General features: G+C 43.6%; 1 protein-coding gene across 4 annotated transcripts in view; it reads right to left on the reverse strand.

Annotated features, from left to right (window-relative positions):
- Positions 1-613: 613 nt before the first annotated feature.
- The window catches only part of STARD13 (StAR related lipid transfer domain containing 13), a 248,496-nt gene continuing 235,126 nt past the window's right edge, over positions 614-13,983 (reverse strand). For all 4 annotated transcript variants that reach the window (XM_008952226.5, XM_008952225.5, XM_003826871.6 and 1 more), the window contains 6 exons: positions 10,079-10,289; positions 9,136-9,250; positions 8,044-8,265; positions 7,231-7,448; positions 4,118-4,294; positions 614-3,069 (listed from right to left, as the gene is read on the reverse strand). In XM_008952226.5, the coding sequence (XP_008950474.4) occupies positions 2,952-3,069; positions 4,118-4,294; positions 7,231-7,448; positions 8,044-8,265; positions 9,136-9,250; positions 10,079-10,289 (1,061 nt within the window). In that variant the 3' untranslated portion in view covers positions 614-2,951. The remainder of the gene's footprint in view (positions 3,070-4,117; positions 4,295-7,230; positions 7,449-8,043; positions 8,266-9,135; positions 9,251-10,078; positions 10,290-13,983) is intronic.

Here is a 13,983-nt window from a genome sequence, read left to right on the forward strand (position 1 = left end):
GCCTGAGAATGTTTGAGAGCCCCGGCTTTCTTAAGGGCTCTCTGGGCTGATATTTAGAAGAGATGCTCAGATTTCAAGGGTAGAAGGGAAGAGATTTAGAGTCATTTGTGGCTACTTTTCATGGTCTAGTAGTGCGGCTGTAAGTCATTTCATCATATCTTGATTTCTTGTCCACTTAACAAAAATAAAATGTAGCTAAAGAGTTTACTAAACCTTTGATAAAAATATTATGAATATGGTTTTATAACTTCCAGATTTAAGGACAATGAAATTTAAGAAAAAAAAAATCCCCACCCATCACTTTAATCCTTTAGATCCAGGTAAGGCACCCAGCCTGATAGTGAATGTCTGTTGACAACAACTTCTTTGTATTTGAAGACAGTATTGACTACAGATGGTACCAAGGAGTCAAAGTCATGGCAGGCTATCTTGGGAGAAATCTTCCTCATGAAGCAAATTTTCCATTTAAAGATGAAGCATGAAAATCAACATCTATTTTATAGAAAATAGGAAATATTTAATATATATAAATTTATTTGCCTTGGCAATTTTTTATTTACAATTGATGATTGATATCAACAATTGAGGTAAAAATATACATGAGGTATAAATATAATATTTAAATGCAATATCATACTTTATTTCCATTGGCAAGATAACAATGAATAAAATACTGTGGTATTTGACAAACAAGCTTGATGCATTGTTTTTTCTCCTTTTTTTCCCTTTTCCTTGTTTTAAAAAGATGCACTGTGTTGTTATGCAGCGGTGATATGATTACTATGTGCACAAAAACAAAAAAGTCAGATAATTCGAAGAGAGGGAGAATCAGAAATACAATCACATTTGTTCTTATTCTGTTTCAGGGATCTTCTAGGTCCTCGTTTCTGAGTGTGGTTTTAGGCCAGCAGCATAGGCATCCCTGAGACTCCTTAGAAATGCAGAATCTCAGGCCCAGCCCAGATTACTTGGAGCAGAGTCTGCAGTTTCACAAGATCCCCAGGCAATTCATGTGCATGTGAAATCTGGACAAGCACCTCTCTGGGCGATACAAAGCCACTCATCCTCGTGTGCCTATCACGTTTTCCAAACACATAGGATCCCATCTCAGGAGCAGGACCAGTGTTTAGCTAGATTAAACTTCACTGGTGATCTTGTTGATGCATATAAAGTAATCTGGCATATATGGTTAAATTCAAGATGTTATGGCAGAAGTGACTTTGTTTTGCTCACAAAGCATTGCCCAAAAGGTAAATTATGGATTTACTGCTACCTTCTTAGGTAGACATGGGAATGAAAAATTTCTAGGTCATAATTCAAACTGTAAGATTTTCTTCGCACCATACCAAACTCATAGAAAGCTTTTTTATTCCTCTCAATAAAATAATTGCACATTGCTGATAACAGAAGCATTACATAAATGCATATAATACAAAAAAACCTGAAAACACTCATTTGCTTTTCTTTTTTTCTCCAACACCAGTTGCTAAATCTTATCAATCTCTATTATGGATGACCAAAGAAAATCTCTCTCCCTGAAATCAAACACACAATAAGTTATCTTTCTCTCCATAGCTGTTGAATTACAATAAAAAGCACATTCGATCCATTAGCAGTTGGCTAAAGGGAGTCAATTCGCTTCATCTGTACAATAATAAATAAGGTTGGGTCAAATGCATAGGTAGCTTGGACTGGCTAGTGAAGAAACACAGAAGAATTAATAAACCCGATTATACTATCTAAAACTAATCAAAGAACATAGTTTTGTTCTCATGTTAGTTAAAAACCCTGTCTTTCAGATTGTAAAAGTTTAATGAATTACATTTTAAGAGTATCCTACACATAGCAAAATATGAATTCCCTGAAGCTGTAACGATCTAGGATTTGAACGGAATGGCCATCATCTCCCTTTGTATGGTGTCTGGAGTTGAATTCAGTGCAATAAGAAAACACCAATTAACTGTGACCAAATAGGCCACTGGTCAAATAGAATGACATTTAATAACATTATGAAATGTATTTATAAAAACTTGAGACAACACAGGGGCTCCCTTTGGCTGTGAATAAGTAAAGGCTATGATATTCATCTTGACTTGGGGTCTGTAGTGATGGGCATGGGAGTGAGAGGTATCGCTTCTGTTTCAGTCACTCTCGCTGACTCCGGTGGTCCATATCTCACTGAAATTCCATCTTACTGGGCCCAGTGGCAACTCCTCATCTAGCTTTAAATTTGGTAATGACTTCTCACCCCTCCGTTTGCTTTAAGGAGGAGTAATTATTATTTCCTTGCTTTATCCCAGATCTCCACTCTCAGTTTTTGAATAACAGAAACAAAGCGTTAACACATAAGTCTCCTTTAATGTTATTTTCCTTTGGTTAACTAATCTTTGGTTAGGCATCAGGGCATGTTCACACCTTGGTGTTAGCAGCAGGTTCTGCACAGCTTACAGGACAGTGGAGAGATGGGGCCCAGAGCCACTTGGAAAGAACTGTGTGAGGAGGGGACTCACTGAGTCAGACACCGTCATTTTCAAAACACACAATTCTATATAAAATTGGTATTTTACATATATACAGTAAAGATGGAGATATACACACATATGTACATATGCTATACATACATTTATTTACAGTTAGGTATATGCTTCTTAGAAGCCTTTAAATAGCAAATTAGGCAATGCACAAGGAATAATCCATTTAATTTTAAGTAATATATATAAAGTTCTCATTTAAAAATTATATTAGTAGGGATGTAGCCATCTCCAGGAAGGCTAAGAAAGTTCTTGGAAATTCTTGCATCTCCAACATTCCAACTTCTTAACGTTTCCATTTTTAGGCATTAACCACGTCCTTCAGTTCCTCTTTCTCTCGCTTTCTCACATGCACACTCTCTGCCACACTCGTCACTTTAGTTTCCTCTTCCCTGAGTTTGATGTCACACTGGGCAAAACTCAGATTTTAGTTTCTGGGCCCTCAGCAATGAGGGGCTGGAAAGAGTTTCTAATCCTGGCAACTTCTGCTGCACACAGATGTCCAAAGCCTTTGCTGTACCATTCTGGGGAGTGACCTCTGTGGGGAAAGAAATCAGAAAGGAAGTGGGAAAGTTTTTTTTCCAAATCACAGCAATTAGTTTTGGTGGACAGGGCTGCCCTTGGGCCCCGATGACCAGTGCACCTGCAGACAGCTCGGGCTGCTGCCTTGAGGGGCTCAGGACATCATTCTGCCATCAGGGGCCTTGAAAACGTCCTGGCTGCTAAGTATTCATGCTGTCATTTGAGTACTCATCTGGTGCTTTAAAATGATACCAACATCTTGGAGTAAAATGAAAAGATTCAGATGAAATCCAGAATTTACTGTGAAAACTCCGTTTTGTCTACCCAGACCAAGAACTGGGTTTAGCATCATGAATGCCTTGAAGGGGTTGGATGTAAGTTACTTACTTCTCAAAGAACTACCAGAGGGAGCAGCAAAAGGGGACAGGCATAAAAGAAATACATGGTCGAGCACGGTGGCTCATGTCTGTAGTCCCAGCACTTTGGGAGGCTGAGGTGGGCGGATCACCTGAGGTTGGGAGATTGAGACCAGCCTGGCCAACATGGCGAGGCCCTGTCTCTACAAAAACATACAAAAATTAGCTGAGTGTGGTGGTGGGCAGCTGTAGTCCCAGCTACTGGGGAGGCTGAGGAGGGAGGATCACCTGAGCCCAGGAGGTGGAGGTTGCAGTGAGCCCTGATGGTGCCACTGCACTCCAGCCTGGGTGACAGAGTGAGACCTTGTCTCAAAAAGAAACACAAGAGAGGGAAACTCTGATTTACTGAGTACCTACTATGTGTCAGGCTCTGTTTCTGGTGTGTGTTTCATGGGAGAAAGACAGAAATATAAGTAGGCATAAAACAGAAAATAAAGAAAGACAAACAGTTGCAGGAGAAATGTCAGAATTTCAGGAAAGGGGGAAAGACAGAGGGGAGGCATACATATCCACCTATGAAAGCACACTAATGGCAATGAGGAAACAAATACAGTGAAATAAGAAATCAGGGTGACATCCCTGCTGGATGTGCTGTACAAGCTGAGACTCCCAAGATCTGAGCCTACCATTAGGGGAGTCAGCACTTACTTCAGGTCTATCCTGCAGATGTGAGTCAGTCTTGACTTGCCAGAGCCACACGGTTCTATCAAGTACTGCGAGTCCATCACCACTGCTCGCACACCACCCAGGAGCTGGGCTTCCTCATGCTCCACGGAGAGGGACACCAGGGTACACATTCCTTTGGGCAAATCAGTTTTCCAGGTCCTGTAGCAAAACAATCCGCACATCAGAGTCATGACTGAGGGAGGAAGAAGAACCTGAACACAGAGCTAAGGTTTGTGTTTATATTTTCCTGCCAACAACCTGGGCTCAGATTCCAATGCTAGTGACTTGGATTAAGCTAATGGCTTTCATAAGCTTGTGTAAAGTTTATACAGAGAATTTCAAAGCAAGGATCTCAGCTCTGGGACTGTGAGGCCAGAAATGGTCTTGCAGCTTTCAGATCTGCATTTGGAATCCCCAGCTCTGCTTAGCTGCAGAGGCTCCTGCCCATTCTCGAAGAGGTGGTTTTACAGTTTATTATTAGAACTCACTCATTCGATTCATTCAGCAGACATCAATTAAGCAGATAGACATGCCAGTCTCTGAGAAGCCACCAAGGACATAAAGATATACACAGCCCAGGAGGAAAAATACTGACACTCTAAACAGAATTCTAAAAGCACTGAGGTAAATGCACTGGTAAGATTATGCACGGAGGGCTCTGGGATCACATGGAGGGGGCTGCGGGAGGAATATGGAGAAGGCTTCCTGGAGGAGGGCATGCTCAAGGAGAAGTGAACTGGTACGCTTAGCTTGAAGGAAAAGAAACATATGTGGGCCTGCTTATTGTCTTCACATATTTGAGTGGCTCTTGAGTGGGAGAAGAAATGAATATGGTTGATTTGACTCCAGAAGGCAGAGATAGGAAAGTACATTTCTGTGCAGGAGAGAAGCACTGTCTAACAATGTGCACTGTTCAGAAATGAAATGTGCTGCCCTGGGAGGCAGTGAGCTCCCTGTTCCTAGAGCTATTCAAGCAGAGGTGGCTACCCCTTGAAAAAAGGTTGTGGATGGGAGTCAGGAGCTATGAGAACATCTCTGTAACAACCTCTAACTTCCCTTTCTACCCCAGGGATCTATCATAATAGATTGCATTATTAGAATTCCCATGATTTACTCCACAAATTCTATTCCCTTACTAAGTCATCTCCTCCATGATTTTACCCTGTCCTCCTACACCAGGAAGAGAAATGGTGATATGTGCTTGACAAGAACTTGGGAATAACCAAGCCCCACACAAATGCTCAGCGACTTCCATGCTGTGACTACTCTTTTCATGAACGACGATGTGATAAATCATGACGACTGAACGTTGTAGAGATTTGTTGGGATAAATGGGAGAATCTCCAGCAACTCTCAGTGGAAGCTCCCGAGGAGCTAGCAATGGGTGTGACATGAGAGACAAATGCAGCAATCCTGAAAGGTGACCAGCCTCATACGTGCCAGCCTAGACTGGAAGATGCTCTGAAGACAGGAGGCATCTCAGCCCCGTGCCTCCTCACCACACTCATCACTTTCCACCTCCTTGTATCCTACACATAAGGAATTCCTGTTGTTGGGAACCAGATCTGGTTCATTGTTAGCCCATGGAGGGCTGCACCTCTTCTCCTTCAGGGCCACATGGTCCACTCCACTTCTTCAAGTCTTGGATCAAAATCAGTGCAGCAAGACCCCTCCCTGACCATTCTATTTAAAATTCCATCCCTTACTATCTCCCTATCTTATTCCTCCCAGGATAAGTAAGCCCATCTCCCTTTCTTATTTTTTATGGACTTTCCCCAGTGAAATACAAACCCCAAGAGAGCAGGAGAGGGGTTTGCTGCATTCCCTTGGCATACCCAGAGCCTATCGCAGTGCCTGGCACGTGGTCGTGATGGAACGAAGCACTGATAAATAGCAGGCTGGTGGGGTTGCCGGATGGATGGAAGGAGGGAGGTTCTACACACAGACTCAGGCCCTCAGCCTCCTCTGGAGGGAGGGAGGAGGCACGCTATGGCATGGCCCCATTCTTATGGCAGCCATCCTGCAACAGCTATTCAACTTTCCACTTGTGGAGTGAAAGCATGAAGTTTAATTCCACCAGATGACTAATGTCCTAATAACTTTGGTAATATGCCACCCTTATAAACTGCCTGCATTCTCCAGCAGGATCCCAAGGAAGCAGAGATAAATACATATATTTAGGGAAAATTGACCTTTAAAAGTCAAGGTTCCATGGGCCAATTCCCAAGTCATAAAGAGCTCATGTGAAAAGTAACCTTTAGTTTGCCATCAAAACTGGTTTCATAAAGAAAGCGTTTTAAATATACATTTGGGAGTTTCACAATAGGTTCCTTTTACACTGCTGATCTGTGACATGAGACAAGGCTTGCCAAGATTTTCAATAAAAAAGGATATATTGATCTAATTACCTTCTATTCAGGTTCTTTAGTACCCTCGATTTCTGTTCTGGCTGATGCAATACTGCATTTCTACTGTGCAAACTTTCTATCATTGGTTGAGCATCCCCTTCCAAACCCCAAGAACAGGGGTCTGGAACTCAACCCTTACATCAATCAGAAGAAATATTTCCTTGGCAGACACAGAATCAACAAGATTTTCTGGACCTCCAGGGCAGTGTCAAGGTTTCTGAGCATAGTAATAGCTATGAGCATCTGAAGTTATACAGATGAGTTCTGAAGTCAAACCTACTCCAGTCTTGAGAGTTACACACACTTTCCCAGGGGAGAAAAACAAAATCAGAAGAAAAGCCAGTCAGATCCATTTGCATAATTTGGCAGAAAGTGCAACCGGACAAACAGCAGCTTTTCTGGGCCGTCTGCTCTGAGGAAATGAATAATATTTATGGCCTAATAAACTGTGTGCTCCACAAGGAGAGGGGCAATCAGAGAGCCCAGGAAGAGCTGTAGGCTGGGTGAAAAGACACAGGAAGTCGGGCATCAACACAGAAAACTCAGATGTCACTGAGGGAAACAAGAGCCGGCTTAGTGTTCCCCGTGGAGGCTGGACTTTGGTGGGAGACACCAGGAAGTGCTCACATCTACAGTACGCGTCCTGCCTTTGGAACAGAACATCATAAACCCTAGAGTCAGGCTCACCTGAGAACCACAAAGTCTCTGGAAGGATGGGGAGCCATGCTGTTCAGCACATACTGGTAGATCTCTGTTTGCCTGTCTAGAGTTTCCACAACCTTCCACTGCACAAAGTCCTCGTCCCACAGGTGGCGCTCTCTCAGCACGCGGTTCAGGACCACCGAGGGGGGTGCTTCCACCTCCACAGAAGCCTTCCACAGCTTCAGCGGGTTCCCGTCGCCCACCTTGGGAAAGACAACGTCAGAAGCTGAAGAGGCTGTCTGGGATATGGGTCCAACATTTTTTGTTTGGGCTTTTAGTTTTGCTATCATACCTTGCTGGGTGCTCAAAAACCATCACTGATTATGTAAATTGAGAGTGATACTACATACCTCAGCTGTAACATTTTAGTCCTTAAGCTTAAAAGAATAATAATGATGATAAAAATAATAATCACCAACACACCTAGTGGTTACTGTGTGCCAGGCACTATTCTAAGCCATTTGGTTTGTAAATTAGCCTTCCTCCGACAGTGGTACTCTTACAATGTCCATTTTGCAAATGGGAAAACTGAGGCACAGAGAGGTGTGTGACTTGCCCAACATCACACAGCTACGGGGGAGAGACAGGACCGGGATCCAGCTGTCCGGCTCCATAGTTTACTCTCTGATTATAGGCAACAGATCTCTGGACTGAGTTCTTTGAATGGTTCATGTGCCTTAACTGTCCGCGTGTGTGCCAAGCCCTGTGGACACAGCAGCTGTTTTCCATGCAAAAACAAATGTCTGATTGTTAGCTGTGGCTTTCTGGGGGTGATCTTTTTCCATGCTCTGAGATTACCTTTTTGAAAGCAAGATCTGTATTGTCCGTGCTGGAGCACGTGACCCATCCTTTGAACTTCTCCTTGGCTTCTTTCTGGAGGCCCTGGATGAGATGGTTCAGGTAAGTGTGGAAAGTTGCCCCACTCTCCTCCAGCTGCGTCCCCAATTCTTCCACGGTTGGCACGTGGATCTCAGCCTCCACATACGAGTTACGAGACTGGGCCACCAACTCGTGTGGAACCTAGACCAACGGATGCATGAAAGGGCAACACACTGAGCCAAAGAAACGCCGAGACTCAAAGAAAGCAAAGCCATTTCACCCACAACCCGGCTCTGAGCCACGGGCCGAGGGCCACACGGCCAGAGATGTTTTTCTAAGATCACTGCCAAGGCCGGGAGGGGCCTTCCTAAAGTCAGGAAATCCAAACATGTTTCTGAGGCTGTATTTATTATTCAAAACATTGCAATGACTTCCCCTTTATTATTTCCACTTCCCTTTTATTTTACCTTTAATGTCTTTTTATTCAGTTTGGCAAAATACGGGCTCAGACAATTTTACCCACTATGAATAACACTTAAAACAGACAGACTTGTGAAGGGAAACATCAAACATGACTTGGGAATAGCTTTACTTTTTTAGCACACTTTTCCCATTGACAAATGCCAATTCTATCACAAAAGTATGCCACAAGTCTGGTTCACTTACTTCTTTTACATATCTGTGGCTGTATTCATAAGCTGTCATTGGTTCTTAGCAACAAAGATTCCTCAGTATCATACACACACTTACACAGATGTTTAACCTAATCAAGCCCCAAGGTAAAATCAAATAGAACATAATTGGCTGACTGGCCTTGAACCTGATAATGGCAGGTGATGCACTGTTTGCATAAAAACCATCAGTATGGTAATCCCAAGTGTCTTTATCAAAGCCTCAATTGTATAGCTAGCTCCTCAGCTTTCTTGGAAGCAAACACCAGAGCTATAACATATACTATTGTCATAAAATCAGGAACAAACAGATAGAAACCATAAATGTAGCAACAATCCCAAGCGTCTTATCTAGTTCCAAGAGCTACTAGGGAGGCGGAGGTTCGAGCCTTTTGCTCACCTCAAAAAGTCTGTCGCATTCCATGATCATGTGCGCTAGCCCCTGAGCTGCTGCCAGATTCTCGTTGAGGTCCTTTTGATCTGGCTTCCCGGTGGCATATTTCTTCTGTATGACTCTGTAATTGAACGTGAGTGTGCTAAGCAGATCCCACACCAACGAGCTTGTCACAATACCAAACTCATCCCTTTTGTTTTCTGTTTATACCCAGATGCTATCCAGATCCCAGGCTTTTGCGTTTCCAAATAAAAACAATGATCACATATCTTAGATATCTGAATCAGGCTAACAGTCTGACAGTTCACAAGGAAAAATCTTGGAAAACTAAAGGGCAGGAAGAACAGCAGGGGACAAAATTAATCTGTTTTTCCAAAGTTTGAAACCCCTTAACTGCAAGCTCCTGTGCTTTGGTCTTAAATATAGCCTTTTAAAAATTGTAAAATACTACTTTGTGTATGTTTTCCTCCTCACTCACACAGACAACATAAAACTCAAGCTTTCTGGATCACAACTGGCATTCTTCAATGCCAGCTCAATAATTCTATGAATCTGAGCCCCGTGAATTAGGGTGCCTCACAAGATTTTCTGATTATGAAAAGAGTGTTGACAAATCCTGAAGTTGAAATGTAGCATGAGACACATTTTATCTATCTATAATCTATTATCTATCTCTATTATCTACCTATCAATCATCTATTTATCTCTCTTTATCATCTACCGTCTATTTATCATCTATCTATTTAGCTGTCATCTATCATCTATGTATCAACTATCTATCAATCTATCATCTACCTATCCTTGATCTATCTACCTACCTATCTATCTATAATCTGTCTACCAATATATCCATTCGTATCTATCTATCCATCCATCCATCCATTCAGTCTTATGAACTGTGGGAATGCCTGCTTTGGGATTACTGTTGTTACTGAGAAAAAAAACCCACCGTGGAGAGCTTTCTTTCTTCAATAAATTAAGATGAAAGAGGGAGGGGGCCAGACACACTGCCAGGTTCATGGGCGTCATCTGATTCTCTTCCACCAAGTTGACGACGTCGTTCAGGAAACACAAGAGCGTCTGCAGGACCTCCCTGTTCTCATCGGCCAGTAGCAGGATGGCAGCCTGCACGGCCTGCAGCCGCTGCTCTTTGGAGACATCTGAGAAAAAGTGGATGCCAGGTCATTGGAGGAGCAGACATAGAAAGAGCCAGCTGGGAAGCACTGTGTAAGCTCCACCTTCCTTGTGTGAACACGCACCCAGAGTCATCATCAACAACAACAACCAGAACAGCAGGAAAGGCACAAAGAAGTCAGTATTTGCTGAGGCCTCACAGCTCATGGGAGGCAGAGCTGAGTCCCAACCCTTGCAATTGAACTTTGGATCCCACACTCTCGATGGCCAAGCAGGGTTTAGAAGGGGGCACCACCATCCTGGTTTTCTGTATTCTGAGCAATCAACCCACTCACCTGCTTTCAGAAGGCTTCTGGGTGAAGTTGGTGATTAGGACTCTGTCAACCTGGCATCCCTCTTGCCCATCCTCCCTGACAGACAGCTTGGGAAGCCACTCTCAGGATGCCCAAGGCTCCGTGGGACATGGCTTGAAAACCACTGGGTTAGGGAACAGTAGCCTCGCCTTGCGTTTCTCCACCCCTGCCAGCCAGGCCATGATGCCAGTGCTGCACAATTCACCGGGAGTGGTGTTGAGCTGGGGGGACCTCTGACCTCATTCCTAGAGGGCCAGCTTCTCGAGGGGAAGCCTGTACATCTTCCTTTTTCCTACAAATCTCCCAGGACTTGCTTTGCAGGATGCCTCCTATTGACTTCATGTGGAGACCCAGCGTCACCTGTTCCATATTCTTCGGGTTTATGGAAATGGAGGCTGTGCTTGGAGAAGAAGAACCAGGCAGCCTAAGGTTATGGGGGATGTCTGGCCCTTCTCAGTGCCATTACCCTTGAGGGTGGTCCTTGTGGTAGTGGGTACTGGTTATGCAGGCTTACCAGGGAATTGGTTCCAACAATATGAGGTGAACTAAATGGAAATCACACCAAATGAGTGATAGGTGCTGCCTTTTGCTGCTCCCACCTGTGGCTGTGTTTATTTCATGATCACTTTAGTCCTCTCACTGCGAAAGACACCGTCAGGAGCTTGCTTCTGTCAACACTGTTGTCTTTCTTAAAATGCCATGTTCTGGAGCAGGGGCCTCCACACTAGGGTGTCTGAATTCTCAAGGGGTGGGGAGGTGTGCTCCTGACAGTCTCTTGAGGTGTGAGAAGAAATCATTAGCACTCCCACATGTGTTTATCTTTTCTCTTACCCATTAAAAATACTGATTGGGTGTGCTTTATAATGTGCATAGTACATTAGAGTACATCCAGTATATTTATATTACTAAACATAAATACACATTCAGATATTTGCTAGTGGCAGGAGTGCATGATAAAAACAAACTCAGAGCTGGCTGTTCTAGAAGGGCTGAGGTGTGACCTTCTGAGGGGGTCCTGCCTGGCCCCAGGCTTTGTGGTCCTGGGGGGCTATTGATGCTGGATTCGCCTGCAGTCTCATGCAGGAGGCATGACGTCACATCCCAGGGCTGACCACACTCTGGCCCTGATTAGCAAATCCAAGTTCCTAGAAAAGCCTGAGCATGCCTTCAGTGGTCTGAAACCCGTCTCCACTCCCACCATGTCCATTGTGTACTGGCACAAGATATACCTGGGGTTTACAGAGAAAAGCTGTTTTGTTAAAATTAGAGTGAACCCATTTTCTTACTCTTGTTTAGGGTGGAGCAGAAACAGACGGTACTAATGATCTGAAGCTTGTGAGAGGTGTTACAAATTCTGCTTGAGCTGCAGAATTGTTTTAAATATGCTGCTCTAGGTAAGGTGTCCAGTGTGTATACATTGTTTAACTTTAGATTACTAAGCTTCTTTTCCATGCCAACATTTTTTCCCAGCCATCATTTTTGAAGAGTCGCCTGTCATCTCCATATGTTGTCTCAGTTCCCTTTCTATCCACTTGTTCTTTTATCCCTCAGAAAATACTTCCTGCCCATTATTATTATTATTATTTACTAAAAACGCTTCAAATACCTAAATTCAGCATTTGTTTTGGATCCTATGCTCTTTTAGCTTTCTGTTACATACCATGCTGCTGCGGGTCCTGCCCCTTTCCTGGCTCTAAGGGGATGATTCTAGGTCTGAATTTCTAAGTGTGGATAATTTGCAATCATATGGGGGATCCTGGCACCTCAAATTCAGAATCCTGTGGATTCTGAACCCTTCTCCCCTCCAATTCCCACATTCTTTCAATCATCAGGCCTTAAAGCCTTATGGGTGTCTTTGACTCTTCTATCCTTCTCCCTCCTCCAGATGGGTAGGACTCAAATATTTTCATTACCCATCCAACACTCCAATTTAGTTCATCATTTGACAAAAACCCAAGAAGCGGCATAGCTGAAAACAGAACTTCTCTGGAGAACTGGAGGAGGAACCGTTCCTCTCTGCCACAGTAGCAGTTTGGAAACTTTGACTGTAGGGTCTATGCATGGAATGTCTTCTCTCCAGTCTCACTGCTGGAAGTCCCTGCAGGTAATTCGGAACCTTGATTAGTATGCTGACTCCCTGAGCCTCCATGCTCGTCCAGTTCGGTGCCTCTTGTGCACCACTTCCAGATTCCTGGGTCAATGACACAGTGCTGATGGACTTTCTCCCTGTAGCAGATACAAGGCTGGCCACCTGCTCAACTCAATACCCATTCTTCCCTTCTTCCTCATTAAGAAAACACATTTTCTGCTCAGGTGTGAGCTGCAATGTACTCAGGGAAATGGGTCTCTCCCTCAGACCCAGGGATGAACCATGCTGCTCTAAACCAAAACTGGTAACCCAGGTCTTCTTTCCTGTGTTTGGTTTAAGGGGGAAGCTATAAACCACTTCTGCCTGAGGGGACCAAAAAAAATGCTGAGAGCTTCTGTAAGATGTATGACCCTGATAAAAAGAGACACGTGGCCAAAGAGAAGCACGGTCACTCTCTTCTTGTCTTGGAATGTGATTTTGTGAAGATGTGATAATTATAAGTTGTGACAATTATATTGTGACCTTAAAGGCAAAGCCAATAGAGGCTGACTTTAGCCCTGGCATCACTGAGCTGCGGGATACCCAACTCTGGAATTATGTGAGATAATAAAATGTACTTACTGTTTAAATGACTGTTCGTTGGATATTTGGTTCTGTCTTTACAGCTGAGAACACTGTAACTGGTAAGTCCCTCAACAACACCCGACGGTTCCCCAATGCTTAATGAATCAAGCATACACTCCTTGCCCTAATATTCAATGTCCTTCCTTTATGGCCCCAGCGTCATTTTTCAGTGTCATTTGGTGTCACTTTGTACGTCTGCCATACATGCAAGCCAGATGAATACACTGGGCTCTCCTGACATCTGCTTATGTTATCTGCCGAGCAGGTACCCAAAACGTGTTCCTCACATATCTCAGCCTTCAGTTGTCACTTCCTCCATGAAGCCCTCATTCTTCATCTCTCCCTCCTTGGACTTTTCTTTGTAACCTTTCTATGGAACTTCTCCAAATTTGTTGTGTTGGAGTTATTTATGTTCATGCCTCATCTCCCTCAATTGTAAGATCCTTAAGATCAGAGAGTGAGTCTCATCCATCCATATGCTCCGCCATGCTAAGCACGGTGCCTGGTACAGAAGTCACGCTCTGTAAATGTTTGCTCAGCTAAAATAAAGCCTGCTTTGATCTGGCTTCTTGCTTGTGACTCAGAAAGGGCCAAAGACATTTATTTCTTGAAAGTAATGTGGCTTTAGCCTTAGACTAGTGTCAACTGTAACCC

Source organism: Pan paniscus, chromosome 14 (genome assembly GCF_029289425.2).
Source record: "Pan paniscus chromosome 14, NHGRI_mPanPan1-v2.0_pri, whole genome shotgun sequence".
NCBI lineage: Eukaryota > Metazoa > Chordata > Mammalia > Primates > Hominidae > Pan > Pan paniscus.